The sequence below is a fragment of the Vulpes vulpes genome, chromosome 8 (genome assembly GCF_048418805.1).
Source record: "Vulpes vulpes isolate BD-2025 chromosome 8, VulVul3, whole genome shotgun sequence".
NCBI classification, from domain to species: domain Eukaryota; kingdom Metazoa; phylum Chordata; class Mammalia; order Carnivora; family Canidae; genus Vulpes; species Vulpes vulpes.
The window spans coordinates 2336202-2356917 of NC_132787.1; the positions used below are offsets into that span (position 1 = coordinate 2336202).

A 20716-nucleotide genomic window follows, 5' to 3' on the forward strand; every position below is an offset into this window, starting at 1 on the left:
GGGTTGGTGGGGGGCTTGGGGTCACAGGATTTCTTTCCTTGGCACTAGTCCCTACTCCAGCTGACATCCTGGAAGCCTTCCCCCCATCAGGTTGCACCTGGGAAGGGGTGAGCTACTAGAGCCCCAGGACCAGGCAGGGATCTTCCGAGAGCCACCCATCTCAAAATCTGACCACCAACCCCAGCCTGCTGGGGGTGCCCTGCAGAAAAGCATTCCGTGTCCATTAAATCTTTCCTCTTTGGAGCACATATTAGAGTTTCTGAGAAGTCTTGTAGCAAAGACTACCTGTTAGCTGTCTTTAACCCAGCATTTCCCACAGAGGCCTCCTTCTGGGTAAAAAACTCTTGACACCCCTCAGAAAATATCCTACATCTGTCTGCATGCACTCCGGGTCCTCAGGTTGTGTGCCAGTCATGGAAGCTTCTAGCCCCAGGAAGCCCTGATAAAGTATTAGTTGGCCATGGCAGTGCTGTCTGGAAGGTCATGGCTGAAAGAAACTCAGGGTCAAGGAGTCCAAGAGCTTTATTTGCAAAGGAGGAGACTGAGGCTCAGAGAGGTGTGGTGGTCTGCTTGGGGTCCTAGAGCCTCTGAGGGTCTGAGCAGGGAGTGCACCCAAGTATCCCGAGTCTAGAGCTCCTGCCCCTGTCCTGCACCCTCCTGACGTGGCCAGCTGCCTGGGCACCCAGAGAACATGTAGGCAATGGAGTAGAAACATTTAGCCCAGCTGAGCCAAGGAAGCAATATTTCCATCCTAGGCCAAAGCTGAATTTCTTTCAGAGAAGAGAAATGATAATTAAAGAAAAACAGAAACTGGGGCTTGAGGTTCATATGGGGATGCCATGTTCTCACTTAGCAGAGCGATCCAAGGCCAATTCTATCTGATTTCCCAGGAAGACTCTTCGAAGAAGGGGAGATTTGGTAGTTATTGCTTCAACTTTGGGCAGGAAGGTGCCTTTCTGGCCGGCATCCTTTTGTGGACAAGACTAGACGAGTGAGACTCAATGTCTGCCCCAGTTCAGACAGTTGGCCGGGTGGGAAGGCGCCAGGCCAGTGACGGGACAGCTGCTTCCCCCTGGACAAAGTCACTGTTCATGAATTCCTTCCTGCAACCAATATTCATTAAGTTAACTCTTGGGCACTGTGTAAATGTTGGAGATACGTCGGTGAGCAAAAATAAGATGTCCCGAAAAAAAAAAAAAAAGATGTCCCGCCATCGTTGTAGTAAGGGAGTACGACAACAGCAAAGGGAGCAAGCGAACAGATAAAAGAACTTCACGCTGTGATAAGTGTATGAAGAGGAGAACCTGGGGGCTGACGTGGAGAAATGGCAGGAGTTGTGAGCAGATCGGATGCGGGGTGGGCAAAGGAGCAAAGGTTTCCTGGTGGGAGCAGCTGGGTGGTGCTGGGGCCGTCTGCCGAGGGAGGGGAGGGGAGGGATGGAAGGTTGGATGGGTCTGAGGAGGTCCTTCAGGAGCTCGGCTTTGGGCAAGTTGGAGCTGCTCCCGAGATAGACATGTGGCCCACAGCTGGAGTGGTGAATGCGGTTTCGAAGGGACACATGTCAGGACTGGAGACTCAAGTTGGACGTCGTCTGCATAAGGACATTTAGGGTAGTTTCTGGAGCCCGGGAACCGGTGCCTCTCTTAGGTGGAGGGAAGAGAAGAGGGCCCAGGCTGAGCTCCAGCATCTAGAGACAGGGAGAAGAGAACAGTCAGCCAGGCAGTAGGGCCTGGTCCAGGTTTTCTAGAATGCCTACCCCTAAGAAGTCAAGGGGTTTCTAAATGGGCTCCGAGGGAAGCTCAGAACAGGGCCAGCCTTTCCGGGGACACTGTTCATGGGTCTCAAAGTTCACATTCAGCCGGTGGCCTCTTTTCTTTGCTGTTCTCCCTGGACTCTAGTCTATGCCCACTGCCCCCTGTGCATCCTGGGCGGGGTGGGGGTGGCTTACAGGAGATCCCCACTACCTAGTAGTCTTCAGGAGGCAGAGGGGAATCTATGCAGCTTCTAAAGGAAAGAAGTACCCAGAGGGGTAGGCTGGCTGAGGAAGAAGGCACCATGTAGAGGGCGATTTCTTGAAGGCGTCATTGTCCCAGAGGAATGACCAAGTCAGTGATTTTGGGGCTGAGGCCTGAGACCGAAGGAGTTAACTCCATGCTTGGCTGGATACTCTCCATCCAGCCCTGGTCATTTCTGACCTGGGATGCAAACCCTTCCAGGGAACTTGGCCTGATTCCGAGTGCTCTTCTTTTCTTTCTTTGCTTCAGCTTTTACAGAATTTCTGTGTGAAATCCCACGGTGATTTTTCAGGCGCTCCTAAGTCTTTGGGCTTGGGGTTGCTTTTTTGCACTTGACTAGATATTTTTATTCGTTGAGTAAGGAGCCAATTAGTGCTGTGTTGTCCATTCTTTTCCTGTCCTCTGAGGCATGTTTGTTTGCCCAAAAGGAAACTCTCTGAGATGGTTGAATAATGCTGACTTGAATGCCCTAAACTGGGATTTGGGGCCATTGGTGGTTGAATATTTCTTCTGCTCTCTCTGCTTTGTTTCATTCCTCCTTGTTTACTCCTTAGGTGTGGAGGGTGCATCCTCCTGTGATGACGCAGGGACCCAACTGCTATCCCTCACCCCCCTCCCGTCCCCATCCATTCCTCTCTGCTTACTGCCTCCCCACCCTCCACCTGGGAAGAATGCTGCAAACAGCCCCTTCCTGTTCTGAGAGCTTGTTGACTCACTGGTTCACACATTCCTGGATGTTAAGGACACCAAGATGGGTTTTTAGATTTCAGGTTTTTTCATTCTTTCTCCTTCTGGGATGTAGGCTACGGGCCAGAGCAAGTATTAACAGTAATGGGGACATGGCCACAAAAGGCTCAGCTAAGAGAACCTGGGGATTGTTCACCCCACAAGAATCTGATGATCAGGATTTGCATAGAAAGTTCTGGGTAATTTGTAGGAAACTCTCTGTGTGACTTTGCTCTGTTTTGCCTACAGCTGGGTGGGGTTTGTTAGGCAACCATCAGAAATCTCGCAGGTTGGGATTTGGGCTGCCCCTTCTCTGTCTTCTCAGCAGCCTGGCACCTGTGCATTCTCTCTCTACTTCCAAGGCTGGAAATATAGACATCCTGCAACAATCTTGGGAAGACTGAGAAAAACTCACTTGAGTTGAAAATATCTTTTCACATATTTTATCTATATCTCTCATGAGATCTTCTGGGATGTGAACCGTACAATGCGCATCTCTTTTGTGGCCTAAAATCAAGCTAATCACCACCAATACTTCCAGCCCAGGCTGAAGGCCAGTTGGTTCTCCTAGGAAATCACTGATGGGGGTGTTGTGGGAGCAACTGATATCCTTAGAATCCATGGTGACATCAAGTTCTAGAAAAGATGGGAGCGGGAAAGGATGGTTGTAGATGGCAGTAAAGCAGTGATTTTTATTGGGGGCAATCTCCCCTCCCCTACCAGAGAACACATGGCAATGTCTGCTGACATTTTTGGTTGTTGCAACTGGAGGAGTGCTATGGGCACCTAGAGGGTAGAGGACTGGTTGCTGCTTAGTATCCTACAATGCACAAGGCAGACCCCCGACAACGAATTATCCAGCTGTAAGGGTCAATAGGGCTGCTGTTGAGAAACTCTGCACCCAAGCAAGGGGTCATCTCATTCACCCCTCTCCTTAGGAAAGGATCCTTGGCCATACTGGTCTTGGTTAGATGTGAGCTGAATAGAGACCCTCCTGACTTTGAGGGAGGAAGACATTCTTAGGTGTTTGTTTTAAAATGGAAATGTCCTTCTACTCTGGACAAAGACAGGGAGAAGAGGCAAGGCAAGCAATGGGGCCTTACATGGGTATTTGCAAGACCTGTGCCTATGACCTGTGAAGTCTTGCAGTTCTGGAATAAACCTCACTGTTTTAGACCTCTGTGCCTTTGACAGTCTGTTTGTTCCCTTTTTTGGGAATACTCATTCTACCTTCAGTTCCTTGACTAGCTCTCTCTCTCTCCCTCTTTTTTTTTTTTTTAATATTTTATTTACTTATTTGGGAGAGAGAGAATGAGAGAGCGAGCACATGAGTGGAGTGAGGAGCAGAAGGAGAAGCAGACTCCCTGCTGAGCAGGGAGCCCAATGCAGGGCTCCATCCCATCGACCCTGGGATCACGACCTGAGCTGAAGGCAGACTTACCTGGCTGAGCCACCCAGGTGTCCCTTGACTGGCTCTTACTTACCACTGAAGGTCACTTAGGTACTGCCTCCTGCAGGCTTTCCTGGACTGCCACATGGTTCTGAGGTCTGCTGGGCTCCTGCCAGACCTGTTAACCCCTTTCTCTCACTTGCCATTTTATATTAAAATGACTAATTTCACTGTTCTTCACACTAGAATGGAAGGACGGATGCACCTTCTTTGTCTTTGTGACTCTCAGTGCTCACACTGTCTCCTCTGTGACACGGTGAATTTTACTGAGCTAATGAGGTGCTGGAAAAGGGTAGGGTGGGCTCTTAAATGCAATCGCCATCCTGACATATTTCACAAAAACCACGCGATTAAACAGCTCACTGTTGTTCAGCACTTACTGATGCAAGACGTACACCGGACAATTTGCACGTGTCATTTACTTTAATCCTCATCAGAGGAGGCAGGTGATAATTATCCTCATTTTCTAGATGAGGAAACTGGGACTCGAGAGGCAGGTAACACACCTGGCATCAGCCATGGCAGTGGCAGACCTGGGCCTCAGATCAAAGCCCACACTGGCAACCACTGGGCTCTATGGCCGAATAGGGCCCACTGATTTGGTCGCCCCTGGGATGCCCTCTCCTGTACTAGCTCTGGAGTGTGCTGCTAACAACTCTCCGGAGTCTTGAGGAGCCAGAAGCTCCAAAACTGAAGTTCCTGTGTTAGCAGGATAGGCTTTTCCAGGGTTTCCAGGCCCTGGGAGAGGGGGCAGGTCCACCTGCAATTCTAGAGAGTTCTGATCTCCAGTAGAGAAGCCAGAGATCAACCGGGGCAAACACCTTGATGATGATGGGTCTTTCTCTTTGATGCCAAAGAGGAATTCGTAAGGTTTAAAACTATTTTCATTCATACAAGTGGATGCTTCCAGGCATGACTGGCCATCGCATTCTGTGGGTGGGCTCTTTAAATGTCCAAGTGGACTTTTCACTCTGGGTGGTGCGATTTGACTTGCTGAAGTCCACATGAATCCACGATAGGCTTTGGGTAGGCTAACTGAAATCCTGGATCAGTCAGCTAATTGATTTGGGGCAAATTAATTAACCTCACTAAGCTTGTGGCCTTATCTGTAAAATGTGAGTGAACGTTCTGACCTTGCAGCATTTTTATGACCATTAGAAATGATACATGTAAATAGCTTAATTCAGTGCCTGGTGTGCAGCAGGCACTCACTCAACATTAGCCATTTGTATATTCTTTTTACAGATAGGTGAAAGGAGCAAAGATTTAAAAGAGGAAATAAAATATCGTCACTAAATCGTAGTCCGCGCAATTCTGGCAAATATGCAGTAGCTCAAATATTTATCGACTGATGGGCTGCATTATCGATGAGCCCCTGCTGGGAAACTGGCGTGGCCAGGTGTGGAAGCCTGGCTTTTACGGAACTTGCCATGCCCATGCCGTGATTCCTTGCAATCTGATGCAAAATTATCAGACCGCAGTGCTTCATTGACTTTAAACTGGGCTACCTACCCCTTAGCATTCCTCCCTCTTTTCAGCTTCTAAACTGGTAACTTCTAGGAGGGCTCTGTACACCAACGTCATCATCACAGGGGCTGCCATGTGCTGACTACTTGCCCTGTCTAGGCCCTTCCAATGCTGCTTCCTATAGTCTTCACAGCAACCCAATGAGGTGCTTATGCTAACAGAAAACTGAGGGCAGAGAGTAAAGAGACTCACTGGAGGCTCCCCCCACCCCGCCTTTTTAAAGATTTTATGTATTTATTGGAGAGAGAGAGAGTGAGAGAGAGAGAGCGAGCATGAGTGGAGTGAGGGGCAGAGGAAGGAGCAGACTCCCTGCTGAGCGGGGAGCCCAGTGTGGGACTCCATCCCAGACCCTGGGATCATGACCTGAGAGCTGAAGACAGACGCTCAACTGACTGAGCCACCCGGGTGCCCCGAGGCCTTGGAACTGGAAAGTGGTGAGGCTGGGGTTTGAACACATGCCTAACTCAAAGCTTCTATGTTTTCCACCCCACCACCTGCAAGGAAAGAGAGAAGTGCTATCATTTAGGTTCAGAAAATTCAGCACGCCAATGAAAAGGATGAGGCCCCTTCTGCAAGGTGCTTCCTGAGGGAAGACCAATGGTTTTCAGAAAGACTCAGCAGGATCCAAAGCTGGTGAGACATCTGCATTGATGGGAAAATCTGCTCCATTTTCCAAAATCCCAGAGCTCTTCTGATTTCATCTACCCGCAGGCTTTATTCTGCTCTCGACTTCCTCTCTCACGCATGGAGCAAGTGCTTTCTCTCCGGGGATGAGGCAAGTCTCTCTGACTGTACGCCTTAACTCCCTGGCTGCCCTACTGGCATGTTCTCATTCATTCTGGATGCATATCTGGGCTAGTGTTTCTCTAAAGGTATATTGATAGTGGTTAAGATAGAAAGGTTTTGTTATTAGGTTTGTTTGGGAAACTCTAAGTAAAAGTCGATTGTTTTTCCTATATGACTTCTCAGGGCTTTAAAAGTGTGAATGTGCTTTATTAAAACCCCAAGAAAAAGCTATAGAATTTTCATTTTCTGAATTTATTTGGCCGCAGAACTTATTTTTTTTTTTTAAATCAAATCTATCTTGGAGGATAGAATTTTGCCCCAGATAAGCCCTGGGAGAGAATCTAGTATGAGGTAAGGATTTAGGGGTGAGTTGAAGAGTATAATCAAGTCTGGAGAGATGATCAGAACTAGAATGAGTTATGATTGCTAGAAACTAAGATTTAGTAACACCAAGATTTACCCATACTTAGATTTGTTCTTCTTTTTTTTTTAAAGTTTAAAATTTTAATTCCAGTATAGTTAACATACAGTGTTATATTAGCTTCTGGTTTACAATATAGTCATTCAACAGATTTGTTCTTCTTTATCAAACATTAGCTATAGGGACGCCTGGTGCTCGGTGCTCAGTGGTTGAGCATCTACCTTCAGCCCAGGGCGTGACCCTGGAGACCCGGGATCGAGTCCCGCATCAGGCTCCCTGCATGGAGCCTGCTTCTCCCTCTGCCTGTGTCTCTGCCTCTCTCTGTGTCTGTCATGAAGAAATAAAATAAACAAACAAAAAACACATTGGCTATAAAGGGAGCTAGCTCTCTATGGTAATATATTTTTACTGTTCATTGGTTAAAGTTATTTCAGGAGTGATATTTTAATTTTATTTTCAAAAATCTTTTATTTTAATTCCAGTTGGTTGATATAGAGGGTCATATTAGATTCTGGTGTACAATGTAGTGGTTCAAAACTTACATACAACATCCGGTGCTCATCCCAATAAGTACCCTCCTTTATTGCCATCACCTATTTTTTAAAAAAGTGTTATCTTAATGAAAGAAGATGTTACCTGAATGATGGTTCATACACTGTGTAATGTCCAATATAAGCTTTTATTTCAACATAGTAGAGAGTGGAACATGAGGATTCTTAGTCCAGGAGTAGCATATCTAGAACGACTATTCATTTTTTTTTCTTTGGGGGACAAATTAATGATCATCTTGAAAACTGGATCTGTGAATCCGCATGTATACAGGGCATGTAACTATCACCCCTTCATCCTCGGCTCACGGGTAGAGAAGGTTGTCTTCTCACTGTGACCGAGAGGTCGTGACTGCTGTCTCACGAGTCATTCCTCCACCCCCAATTATATTATGGGCAACTCCGAAGCATTCTCACTGCAGTTGAATATCAGAGAACAATTTGGCTAGAGGGAATAACTCTGGTTGGTAGCAATTTCTCCTAATTTATGGGTGAGGAAATAAGGATCCAGAGCACTTAGCCACTTGGCAACCTTTACATGGAAGCTTCTGGCAGGTGAGGGATTAGAAGAACTCAGACTGCTGGCAGCAGGCAGCCCATTTAGACGCCACTGCTCTAAAAGATCCTGCAGTGAATAAGAGAAATATTGCCGAGGATGCTAAGTCTGGTTATTTCCAGAAGCTTCAGTCAACTGCTGAGAAAACAATCTCAACAGGCTAAATAGGGTGATGCTTTGGCAGGCTCAGGAGATGTGGGATGGGCAACCCAACCCAAACCTGTGCTTTTGTGACCTGCCCATTGCCTCTCTCTATCCCTCCGTTGCAGCATATGCCAGGGTGGCAGAGATGAACCACACTCAGGAAACTGCCATCTGCTGCCTCAGCAAAGGAGCCACGGGAGGGGAAGGGAATCAGAGACACGGATGTCTGTTCTTGTTTGCTTTGGGCTCTCACCTGGAGCGAGCCTGGCTCAGCTTTCTTCCCAGGGAGGCATTTGATCAGCTTTTAGGAGAACTGCAAAGAATGTGAATAAAGACCTCACAAAGGGGGACTGGCATTCAGTTGATGGGTGGAGTAAATGTCTCAAGAACCCAGCACAGATCCCCTTCATGGATTGTCTACGCATAGATAATGTTGATTTAAAAAATCCAAGCATTTTTTTTTTTCCTGGACCCTGTTTAAATCCCAAAACAATCTTGCAAGTAGGATAGAATCCTCATTTTACAAATAAAGAAAGAGAGGCTCAGAGAAGGCAAGTACCTTGTCCAAGGTCACTAATTAGCACAAGGTAGACAAGGGATTTGAACCAGGTCTTCTCAAGTTCCTGATGACAGGCTTCCTGTTAGACCTCAATGACCTTACTCTTGTGTGGCATTTTGTAATTTTCAAGGGACTTTCACTTATGTCATATCCTGTGAGTCTCACTACAAAACCACCAGGTAAAAGAGGATTTGACAGATTAGAACCCAGACTTAATGTGTTAAATCAAAGCCCAGGGTCACCAACCCAAGTCCCTCCCAGCACAGGTCCTGCTCTCTACTATGCCAGCTTGGGTTTCTTCCTCTCCAGCCTCACTCAGCTTTCTTTTGCTCCTCATCCTTTGGTGGGTTGCTCAGATGTGCAAAGTTGTTTTGAGAACAGCCAAGGCTAAACTTAAGTTATTTCCTTCCGCCACGTACTAGAGTACTTGCAATAGAGTACTAGCAATGATAGCTCGGTGTACGGTGTCCTACTAGGTGCCCCAAACCACAATACACATTTTATACTCATTTAACATAATGCTCATAACAGCCCGTGAAGGACCTGCTATTATAATACTCATTTTAAAGTCGCGGAAACCAAGGCACATAAAAGCTAAGTTAACTTGTCCAAGGTCAAAGAGCTAGTGAGGGGTGAAGCTGGGATTAAAACCAGGCAGACTGGCTCTAGACAAACTTGCAGAGCAGAAAATTAAGAATTAGCTGTAGAATAGTTAAAGTTGCTTGACTTCAGGATCTTCAGACCTATCCTCTGCCCTAGAATCCCTTGTCTGGAAACCAGCCCACAGAGTGCTCACCGCTGATTTGATTGGAATTCTGGAGATGTATCAACCACCTATATCTCTCTATTTTTTTTAAGATTTTATTTATTTATTCATGAAAGACAGGAAGAGAGAGAGAGAGACAGACAGAGACAGAGACACAGGCAGAGGGAGAAGCAGGCTCCCTGCAGGGAGCCCCATGTGGGACCCGATCCTGGGCCGAAGGCAGATGTTCAACTGCTAAACCACCCAGGCGCCCCTCAACCACCTATCTCTTGAGGAGTCTAGAATCACCTCCTCCTGCTCTGTCATATTTGTAGAGTCTTGAATGTGGATAACAACCTGAGAACATATTCTTGCCATGTGTGGCGTGGTTGGGTGTGGACGCGGGTTGGCATGGGGATGGGGGATAGTTGAGCTGTCAGAAGTTAGAACAGCAATGAGTCAGTGGACCCACTCCACCACCAAGGGTCCTCCATCCTCCCTCCCCCTAACTCCTGGGCCCAGATTGGACACCCATAGCCTAATCTAGGGCTTCCCAAACTTCCCTGATCATAAGGATTACCTGAAGGGCTTGTTAAAAATATAGGCACTCAAGCCTTTTCTCTGAAGATTTTCATTCTGTAAGACTTGGGTGAGACCTGGGTCTAGATATTTATATTCTTAGACACTGGTTATGGTCAGTTAACACATGTCAGTGGTGTACTTACCCTATGCAAGCAGCTGGCAATTCAGAATGAGTAGGACTCAGTCCCTTCCCTTGATGAGCTGAGGGCCTACAAGGGTGTGGACAAGTAAACATAGAAGTTTACTTTAAGACATAGTGGGAAGAGTACAGGGTATAGTGGGCAGACAGGGTAGGGTATCTAACCCAGGCCAGGTGGTAGAGGGGGTAGGAGATCCTAAGGCCATCAGATCTGACACAGCACACATCCTTATCCTGAGATGCTCAGCTCCAATGACGCGCTGGCTCCAATGGAGCCTTTGGCTGAGGTGGTGCCAGAGTGGATCTCTGCTCCCCTCTTCCCCCACCCCAAGCCCTTCTCTGGACATTTTTCTCAAAAGGTGGGCACAGATGACATGTTACCGGGCCGTGGCACTCTGGCATTGCAGGGAGGGACCCAGCTCACATGGAAGAAGCTGTCTGGTCCTCACCCCTGTGTCATGGAACTCAGCGCCTCCTAATCCCCTGGTGTCAAAACCCAATTCATCCTGCTGGATCAGGTGCTGTCTGAGTTCCCTAAGCCCCCTGAGGAAATCACAGGGAAGAAGGGAGGAGAGCTCCAGTCTTTTGTCAACTGTGGCAAGTTTGGGTGATTAAGCTAAAAAAGCAAAGTCATTTTGGTCCAGAGGATTAGTTTTGAGGTGTGTTGCAAATCTAGAAGTAACTTATTGCCTGCGAGGCAAACCAAACCCAAGATGACTCTCAGCTAATTGCCTGCCTTTCCTTGTGCCAAGCCTAGCTCCTTGGTATATAAAGGCCAGCCTCCTCTTCGTCCCCATCCTCTCCCTTCATCCCCCTCGGCTTTTGCTAAGTGATTGTTATCTGACCTCCAAGCTCTCTCACCATGAACAGACAAGTCTGCAAGACATCTGGTGGCGGCAGCCAGGGCTTCTCAGGCCGCTCCGCCGTGGTCTCAGGCAGCAGCAGGATGAGCAGCGTGGCCCGCTCCGGGGGAGCCAGTGGAGGGGCCTGCGGGTTCCGGGGTGGAGCGGGAGGCTTCGGCAGTCGCAGCCTCTACAGCCTGGGTGGCAACAAGAGCATCTCCATCAGCGTGGCTGGTGGCTCCCGGGCTGGTGGCTTTGGGGGAGGGCGTAGCAGCTGTGGCAGTGTCTTTGGGGGCGGCTACGGAGGTGGCTTTGGTGGTGGCTTTGGTGGTGGCTTTGGTGGTGGCAGAGGAATAGGAGGTGGCTTTGGAGGAGCTGGTGGCTTTGGAGGAGGAGCTGGTGGCTTTGGTGGAGCTGGTGGCTTTGGTGGAGCTGGTGGCTTTGGTGGAGCTGGTGGCTTTGGTGGGCCCCGTGGCTTTGGTGGGCCTGGAGGCTTTGGTCCTGGTGGCTTTGGTGGTCCTGGTGGCTTCCCCGGGGGAATCCAGGAGGTGACTGTCAACCAGAGCCTCCTGCAGCCCCTCAATGTGGAGATCGACCCCCAGATTGGGCAAGTGAAGACCCAGGAGCGCGAGCAGATCAAGACCCTCAACAACAAGTTTGCCTCCTTCATCGACAAAGTGAGGGCAAAGCTCAGAGGTGCCGTGGAGGGTTTGGGCTGCTCATGGGGTTGGTACATGGAGATGCCGGTGGGATCCGCCAGGCTTACAGGCGGGGGTATTGGCTTCTTGTCCTGGTTCTGCCTTGGGCCCCGCAGGCAGCAGGCATGTCTGTTTTACTCTTCAGGCCCTGTTTTCCCAGCTATGAAACAGAAAGGGATTTTAGCTTCTGATTTCCTTCTAGGGATAGGACTAGGGAAAACTAAGTGTGGGTCCATGTTTTCAAAAGAACATTCGATTTCTCTTGAAAAGCAGCTTCTTGACAATCTAAACCAGTTGGTAATCAAACTTGCATTAGTAAGAATCTTGGGACTGCCTCTCAGTGACGAGTGCTGGCAGCTGACTTACTTTCCAAATGGTGCTATGTTGTAGTTGATAAATTTATATTTTATACATATATCAAAAATATATATTATATATATATTGGCTGATACATATATTTTAAAGATTTTATTTGTTTATTCATGAGAGACACAGAGAGAGACAGAGACACAGGCAGAGGGAGAAGCAGGCTCCCTGCGGGGAGGCTGATGTGGGACTCGATCCCAGGACCCTGGGGTCACACCCTGAGCCGAAGGCAGACCCTCAACCACTGAGCCACGCAGGTGCCCCAGCCGATGTTAACTCGAGCTGTCTATGCTGGGGCAGGGAAGGGTGTGCTGATCTGGGGGAATGAGCCTGGGGTTTGAAGTTGAACCCAGGTCAGCTATAAGCTGAGTAACTGAAAGGGGAAGCAACTAGGGAAAATGTGAAGCAACTTAGGAAAAGTTAGATCCTGTTGACTATTTTCACTGCCGGTAGGAAGGTAAAGTTTTCACTTAAAAAATAATTACAAATAACTGTATTTACGCCGACCTTCTACACTTGTGTTCTGAAGGATTCCCATAGACTAGGGCAGTGCTGGCGGTGACTCTTAGCGTGGTCACTTAGTATCCAAGCCACTTTGGGCAACTTAATGTGTTAGAGACTCTGTTTCCTTATCTACACAGGGGATAATAACACCCTCTTTTATAGGTGGTTGTGAGGATTAAATGATTTAGAATAAGTGAAAATAGTGGGTATAGAGTCAACAACACATTGTGGCTCTCTCGTCCACATTCTCATCCTTCTCAGTTAAACAGAACAAAACCCAGAGGCTGTTACAGATTGAACTAGGTTCATCGCCACATTTCCACTCTTTGGGATGCATGATTCCCCTTTCTCAACTCAAGAGGCAAACGCCTTTTCTTTCTAACCTAACACAGGTGCGGTTCCTGGAACAGCAGAACAAGGTCCTGGAGACCAAGTGGGAGCTGCTCCAGCAGCAGACCACAGGGGCTGGCTCAGGACCCAACAACCTGGAGCCTTTCTTTGAATCCTACATCAGCTTCCTGCGCAGGCAGTTGGATTTGGCTCTAGGGGAGAGAGGAAATCTGGAAGGAGAGCTGAAGAATATGCAGGACCTTGTGGAAGACTTCAAAAAGAAGTGAGGGCCCCAAATGGGGAGTTTCCCCTTCCGGGGGATTAGCAGGAAGGCGTAACTCCAATTTAAGATTTTAACTGTTCCGGACTATACCTTCAGTCAATACTCTTGGATGGATTTGTTGAGTGAAGTGTGACTGAGTGGAAGGGGGTGAGAGGGCGGGGACTGAGACTTCTAAGTGGCTGATTATGACAGATTTCTCAGGATCCAGGCAGACCCCCTTCCATACTAGCCTCGATGGATGAGAGAATCCTCCCAGAGTTAGAAGCTGTTTGGGATGGAGAGTGCTCCACACTTACTGTGCATAGGAGTCACCTTGGAAGCTTGTCAGTCCTAGATATTCTGAATCAGTAGGTGTGAGGCATGTCCCAGGAGTCTGAGTCCCCGTAGTTCCCAGGGGTTCCTGGCAGATGGTCTAGTACTCTTTCAATGTGCCCAATACTCTGTTTCTGGAGCTTCAATCAGTCTCTTGCATGTTCGGGGTTGTAGTTGATACCCTCCGAGGTCTATGAGAGGCAAATAGGGCCTCTCGAGGTGGGGGGAAGTTCCAGACATCCCCAGGCTCAGGACTCACAGTGGTGGGCACACCTGCTCTGGGGAGGCCCCATTCTGGTTCAACTGCACAAACCTGATGGGCACCTGCTCTGTGCCAGGCTCTGTGGTGAGCTCTGGGAAGCCAGTGGCAACTCGGATTGACATTGCCCAGGAACCTCTCCTCCTGGAACCATTTCCATTTTTTAATCTTTATGAGATCTAGACCCTGGGTGGGAGATTATAGTCATTAACAAGTAGAGATCTCATAACCTTGATGCATTTGGAAGACAAGAGTTTATTCTTAACCTAAATTCCTGTAAGAAGCAACTCTGATTAATGGGAAGAGACACAGAACAGAGGCAGAAAGCCTCGTCTGAGCAAATACCTCTCTGGATCTCATATACACACGTTGCACTTTGTGATGTCTGTAGAGCCAGGCAAGTAGTCAGCCTCCTTGATGTCTTCCCCCACCCTGCCTACCCACACTTCAGCCTGTTCCCAGACTTTGCAGAGAAGGTTGAGGCAGTGGTCTGAGCTCTGAAAGGCCTCTAAGCAGGACTGGCTACATAATCCTGGGGGCTCAGTGCAAAAAGAAAACGCAAGGTTCTTGTTAAAAAATTATTAAGAATTTCAGGATGGCGCCCGCAGAGCCATTAGACGGAATGAATGTGAGGACCTTCTGAACTCAGAGCTCCGTGTAACTGCCTAGGTCACATGCCCATGAAGCGGTCTTGTCTCTGGGTGAGGGGATTCCACGTGCATGTTTGGGATCCTCATTTTTAAATTTTTTTTACTTCTGAAACGTCACTGTCCAAATGTGTTTTTCTCTCTGTCCCAGGTATGAAGATGAGATTAACAAGCGGAATGCAGCTGAGAATGAGTTTGTGGGGCTCAAGAAGGTAGGAGAACTGGGAAGAGCAAGTCGAGGCTCTATTTCTGGGCACTAACCCCATGGAGTCAGCTGCCCTGGGGCCCAGGGACCCTATGCTGCGTGTAGGGTTTACATTTCTCCTTATGTTTTTGGAAATGAAGGAAGCTGCTCTAAATACATTGTTGGTGAGGAAAACATCTTACAATGTTACTGCAATTAATTAATCAGTTAGTAATGTGAACTAATAATGAAGGTTTTATGTGTAGCATTAATCAAGGTTTTCAGCCTACAAGTGTACCCTGGATGTTATTAATAATAACAATCATCCAATACTTGCAGCTTACTTAACCAGTCATCATAAAGATGAGGTAGTGAGAAGAATACCCTCATTTCTATTCAGAAAGTTGGTAATATAATATCCCAAACCCAAAGTCACATGTTAAGTAAATGTGATTTTTCTACCCTTACTCCAATGCCTGGCTAATATGGTTTATATTTTGTTAAAGCATCCGGGTTTAATTGGTCAAGGCAACTAAAGGGAAGAAAACCGCTTTGATTTTCTTTTAAAAGGGAAAGTGAGGAGTGGAAATTAGGAGGAGGACAGGGGAGGGACAAGGAGGAGGGACAAAGGCTTAGGAAAGACCTGTGAGTGATGGAGGGGCAGTCGGTCATTCTTTTGGGTTTCTGATTTCCTGCCTTTATACCCTGCAGGATGTGGATGCGGCGTACATGACCAAGATGGAGCTGCAAGCCAAGGTGGACAGCCTGACAGATGAACTGAACTTCTTGAGGACCCTCTATGAGATGGTGATTCCTTGATTCTTGGTTTTCCAAGCTCCAGAGCCTTCTTTTCTGCATCTTCCCAGACATGCTTCCCAAGTAGGAGTTTAGGGGATAGTCAAGTAGCAGAACACCCCCAAACCAGCAACAGGGCTTAGAACTCAACCACGCCCTGCCAGGGAAAAGCTCATTTAGGTCTCCCAGCCTGCATAGACCTGGGCCATAGGGCCAGGGTCCCTTTCTGTCTTCTTTGTTTTCCTTCTGTCTTGTCCATTTTGTTCTACACCTTCCTTCTGGCTCCTAAACCAGTACCATAGCTAGCTCCTTCAGACTCCTCCTCCCTACTGCAGTCCCATGGAAACCCCACAGTTGAGCTCACTGGCTGATACTCTCAGGCTGACAGCCTGATTATATTTGCACATTAACTTTTTCTTTTAACATGGTTTCTAGCAGCCTTTTGGCTATAGTGGGATGGGGCCTGAAATGCAAGCTTCTTTTTCTAACTGTCTCATTCCTGGCTCCATGTTGGGATATATCTGCTGGTAGAAGATTCTTGGGCTTCTTCATTCCCAGCATCTTCTGGGGCCAAGGGATGGTGAAAATGATCATCTTCCCCATAGGAGCTGTCTCAGATGCAGAGTCATGTCAGTGACACATCTGTGGTCCTGTCCATGGACAACAACCGCTGCTTGGATCTGGACAGCATCATTGCAGAGGTCAAGGCCCAGTATGAGGAGATTGCCCAGAGAAGCAAGGCCGAGGCTGAGGCATTGTACCAGACCAAGGTGAGAGCCCACTCCTTGCCCCCATCCTCTAGGTTTAGGTCTTGCTGACCTTCATCAAGAATGTTCTAACACTGTAAAACCATGTTGATTGGTTTCTCTTCCATCAGCTTGGGGAACTTCAGACCACTGCTGGCAGACACGGGGATGACCTGAAGAGTACCAAGAGTGAGATCATGGAGCTCAACAGGATGATCCAGAGGCTGCGGGCTGAGATTGAGAATGTTAAGAAGCAGGTGGGTCTGGACCTAATGGAGAGATGCTGAGGGTCTTCTGGGCCTTGGGGAGAAAGAGAAGCAATAACTGCCTCTGTCACATGCTTTCTCTGTCCCTTCATGGTGTCAAATGTGGGATAGCAGTCTCTGGGAGAGTCCATTCTCCCAGAGATTCCTTCTGGAATCGGATTCTTGGAAAGCTCCCTAAGGAGATATTGTTGCTCATTCTGGCTTTCCCGGCAAATCTTGCAACTGTAGGGATGGCCTTAAACACAATTTCAGTAGAATCTGCCTTCAGCGAACTATTTATCATGCACTTCACATAACCTCAATGGCTAATTTGTATCACTGGAATAAAGTGATTAATTAGGCAAAGGAGTTTAAAACAGTCTCGCAAAAAAGAGCCAGTTACTAGGCCGCTACTACCTTTACTAGCAAGTCAGTGTTCTTATCTTGATGAGACACGAGTTAATTTCAATGGGCTAAAGACAAATAGACCAATTGCAAAATGGACTTCCGTTTTCTGGCCACGTGCATTTGCAATTTCTAAGGTGGGGGATGGAGGGATGCTGAACGGGGAAGAGAGTTTTCAGGAAAGATCAGTTGTTTGTTTCTTGGTCACTATGCAAATCGGTCTCCCACCTCTCCCTGCCCCAGAATGCCAACCTGCAGGCAGCCATAGCTGAAGCTGAGCAGCGCGGGGAGATGGCCCTCAAGGATGCCAATGCCAAGCTCCAGGGCTTGCAGACCGCCCTGCAGAAGGCCAAGGATGACCTGGCCCGGCTGCTGAAAGAGTACCAGGAGTTGATGAATGTGAAGCTGGCGCTGGATGTGGAAATAGCCACCTACAGGAAGCTGCTGGAGGGCGAAGAGTGCAGGTGAGAGCATGTGGGGTCAGCATTCTCCAGATAAGATTTTAAAGTGACCTTTGATAATAAAGAAAGAGAGCAAGATGATTGGAGAGGACAACTCAGACAAAGAGTGAGGAATCTCCTGAATGACAGAATTTAGGATTCAAGTGCCATCATTTTTTTTTGGTCAATCAAGATCATCCAATTCTCCATTTTACCAGGACATCAATGTTGTATTACACAGGCCTGTTGATCCTCCTTAGGAGCAATAAGTAAGGAAAACTGCTTTGGGGTTATGACAAAGGTTATAGTGAAGTCCACTGGAACTTTCTGAGACTACAAAATGTTCTGTGTGCTGTCCAAGACGGTAGCTATTAGTCACTTGAGTACTTGACTTGTGGCAAGCGCAACTGAGGAACTGAGTTTTATACTTAATTTAATTTTAATAAATTTAGCTAGCTTTATGTGGATATTGGACAGCACAGTATAGACAGTCCTGCAGCTTTCCACCCCTGAGGCTGTCCATAGGGAAAGGGGCTGATGCACACATACTCGGGAAAAAATGGCACAGTATCAAGTAGCAGATAAGGGCTTAGTGAGTGGATATCAAATGCCAAAGAACTATCAAGGATTGAGAGATCCTTCTGCTGACTAGCTAGTTGCTCTAAGCATCCTGCATTGTCTCTGTCCTCAGGCAGTTCCCAATCTGAGGGAGGAAGCAGAACTCAGGTGTGAGAAGGAAAATTAAGGATTTTATATAAGTCTCTATGAAAAGGAGTGGGAGTGATGATGGTGCTGTATGTGTCGGGAATTGTGGGACTAGGACAGAGTGGTTGACAATAGTAAGGCACACAGTGGCAAGGTGCACAGACATGCTCCATGTGTGCTCAGGCATGTGGACATGCCTGCTCCATAAACAAGAACGAGGCACAAGAAGAAGGGCTGTGTGGGCAGGACATTTTCAGACTCATCATGTGTTGGGTGTCAGCTCTTCTCACATTTTACCCATATAAACCACTGAGGGGCTAACCTACTGGGGGTTAGGTGTTGAGCAGTCAGCCCGGAACAGATGCTCTGGAAACTAAGGGGAAGAGGATGGACAGATGGAGAAACAGGATGGCTGGTGAAGCTCCTGAACATCTCAACTCCCCCAGAGCAGCCTCTTTTCCTGGGGAGATGTGGTCATGAAGACACTTGGAATAGCCTTTCTTCCTTTGGGGGCTTGACTCCTAGTGGGGCACATAGGGGCATGGCTCCCAGGGCTATGCACCCTCAGCTCCGTGGCTAATGACTCATGGCAGAAATAACCCACATCTTCTTCTCTCCCTGTTTAGGATGTCTGGAGAATGTCAGAGTGCTGTGAGCATTTGTAAGTATCCCTTCAAAAATGTTCTCCCTGGGTTGCAAAACGGGTGACCAGAGACATCCTCACTGACTGACCTATGGCAGGAAAGCTTGGCCTATGCAAGGAGTTCAGGCCACTAAACAGTGCTAGAGTCTCAGGCCGTGGTCACACACTCCCCTGCTAGCATAAGTGGGGAAACTCTAAGGCCAAAGCTAAAATGCCTGTGGTCTTGGGGAGTTCTCTAGGTTGGAGAACCAGAAATTTCTGTGGATGCTACTGGCTCTTGTTCTTGGGGGACACTAGAGGGCCAGGCTCACTCTTGTCATTTACCAGCTGAGGCCTCAGGGGAGTTGAGCATCTTTCTCAAATTTGCACAGCCGAGCAGGGTAGGGTTGTCATCCAAACCCAGGTCTTTGCCTAACCTGAGTGCCTGTTCTCCGCAGCGGTGGTCAGCAATGTCACCAGCACAAGCAGTGGCTCTGGTGGAAGCCGTGGAGGGTTCAGTGGTGGCAGCAGCGGTGGCTACAGAGGCGGCAGTACCAGCAGAGGCAGCAGTGGTGGCTACGGAGGAGTCAGCGGTAGCAGCAGTGGGGGCTACCAGAGTGGCAGCAGCGGGGGCTACCAGAGCGGCAGCAGCGGGAACAGGCTCAGCAGCGGAGGAAGCAGCTCTGTGAGCCAGAGCGGAATTGGCTCCAGCTCTGGTGGCATCCAGACCTCAGGAGGCAGCAGCTATAAGTCTGGCAGTGGAGGCAGCACCAACATCCGCTTCTCTCAGACCACCAGCTCCAGCCAGCACTGCTCCAAGTGATCCTCTGGGGTTAAGCGTCCATGCCCACCTGCATCCCTCTCGGCCTGCCCACAGCACTTCCCACTCTGCCTGGCATCAACAAATGCCAACCTCCACCTCGCTTTTCTTCAAGTTCCCTGGAGAAGGGGCTGAACTTCTTCCTGGCTCCTCCATCCCCATGACCTCTCCTAGGCCAGGGAGGTCCAGCTGCTAATCCCAGATGGTGGTGCCTCTAGATGAGCCTATGATGGCTCCTGAAGATGGTAGCAGTACGTGAGCCCAAACAACTATGGGCCTTCCCAGCCTGGTCTGTTCCCACCCTGACCCATCTCTCTCTCTCACTGGTAGTTGATGGTCTGAAGCAGGCATGTTTCAGCCCCGCTGAGGAGGGGGGTGCTCGAAGGTGAATGGTCAAGTTCTCTTGGACTGTTGGTTCTCAGGGTGCCCTCCCCACATCTGGGCATCATGTCCTGACTTACCTCTGCCCCTTTAATTCCCCCAGCTGTGGATGCTCTGGTGATGATTATGTTGCACTTTCTTTTCTCAATAAATTGCACTGTATGTCACATTCGGGTGTTTGGCTTTCATTCAAGGAGTCATAGGATAAGCTGAGGTTCAAGAGTGGAGAGAAATCAGGTGTGGATGGTGGTCTTCCAGAAGTTCAGTGGTGGCTATAAAGGATACTCAATAGTCGTGTCTTCTCCTTTATCCATTTGCCTGGGTTCTTGTGATAGGTCTGTCCAAGAGTGTTAATGTTGCTTAAGTGGGGGCCTCCACCCCCAAGGAGGTCTTCCCATCCATCCTCTTTGCCTCTGAGTTGGCCTCTTGGATCCAGTCTTGGAAAAATAAGGTTTTGCAGTTCATCAAGAGAATAGATTCTACTCGGCCTGCGGTTCCTTTGCTCCAGCTCTCATGTCAGCCAGACAGTGAATTCTCTTGCTGCAAACACATCTCCTAGAGTCTGGAGGGATCAATGCATAACACCCTCTTTTCCCTGACCAGATTCTGAGCCAACTAAAAAGTAAGACAAAGGAATATAGGACCTTAGGATTAGGCCAGATTTCCCACCCGGGCAGACACAACATAGGGCCATCATGGCCTTCCCTAAGGGGTGAGGCCTTTCATGGGAGATAGGAGAGCAGAACATCAGCTTGCTATGAACAGTCAGATCCTAAGAGATGGAGGCGCAGAACTATGCATGCCCAGTTCTCCCTTCCAAATTAGCTTTTCAGGAAAGAGAAAGAGAAAGAGAGCCACTAGTGGAGTTCACTCTAAATGGGTATAAAATTAGGATTGAGGAAGATGCATACTTGCCCTTACACTGGCATTTCCT

The 20716-nt window shown here is 48.3% G+C and overlaps 1 protein-coding gene across 1 annotated transcript; it reads left to right on the top strand.

Moving 5' to 3' along the window:
* The first annotated feature begins 11060 nt into the window (after nucleotides 1-11060).
* On the top strand, nucleotides 11061-19949 carry LOC112921010 (keratin, type II cytoskeletal 2 oral-like). Its single transcript, XM_072765087.1, has 9 exons — nucleotides 11061-11717; nucleotides 13001-13221; nucleotides 14591-14651; nucleotides 15335-15430; nucleotides 16024-16188; nucleotides 16296-16421; nucleotides 17058-17278; nucleotides 18586-18620; nucleotides 19040-19949. Exons 1-9 carry the CDS (start codon nucleotides 11061-11063, stop codon nucleotides 19402-19404), a joined length of 1947 nt encoding a protein of 648 aa, XP_072621188.1. The 3' UTR covers nucleotides 19405-19949.
* Nucleotides 19950-20716: the final 767 nt, after the last annotated feature.

Coding starts and splice junctions, on each gene's coding strand:
- LOC112921010 (XM_072765087.1), top strand. CDS start 11,061: ATGAACAGACAAGTCTGCAAGACATCTGGTGGCGGCAGCCAGGGCTTC. Junction 13,222..14,590: donor GTGGAAGACTTCAAAAAGAA/GTGAGGGCCCCA, acceptor TCTCTGTCCCAG/GTATGAAGATGAGATTAACA. Junction 14,652..15,334: donor AGTTTGTGGGGCTCAAGAAG/GTAGGAGAACTG, acceptor TATACCCTGCAG/GATGTGGATGCGGCGTACAT.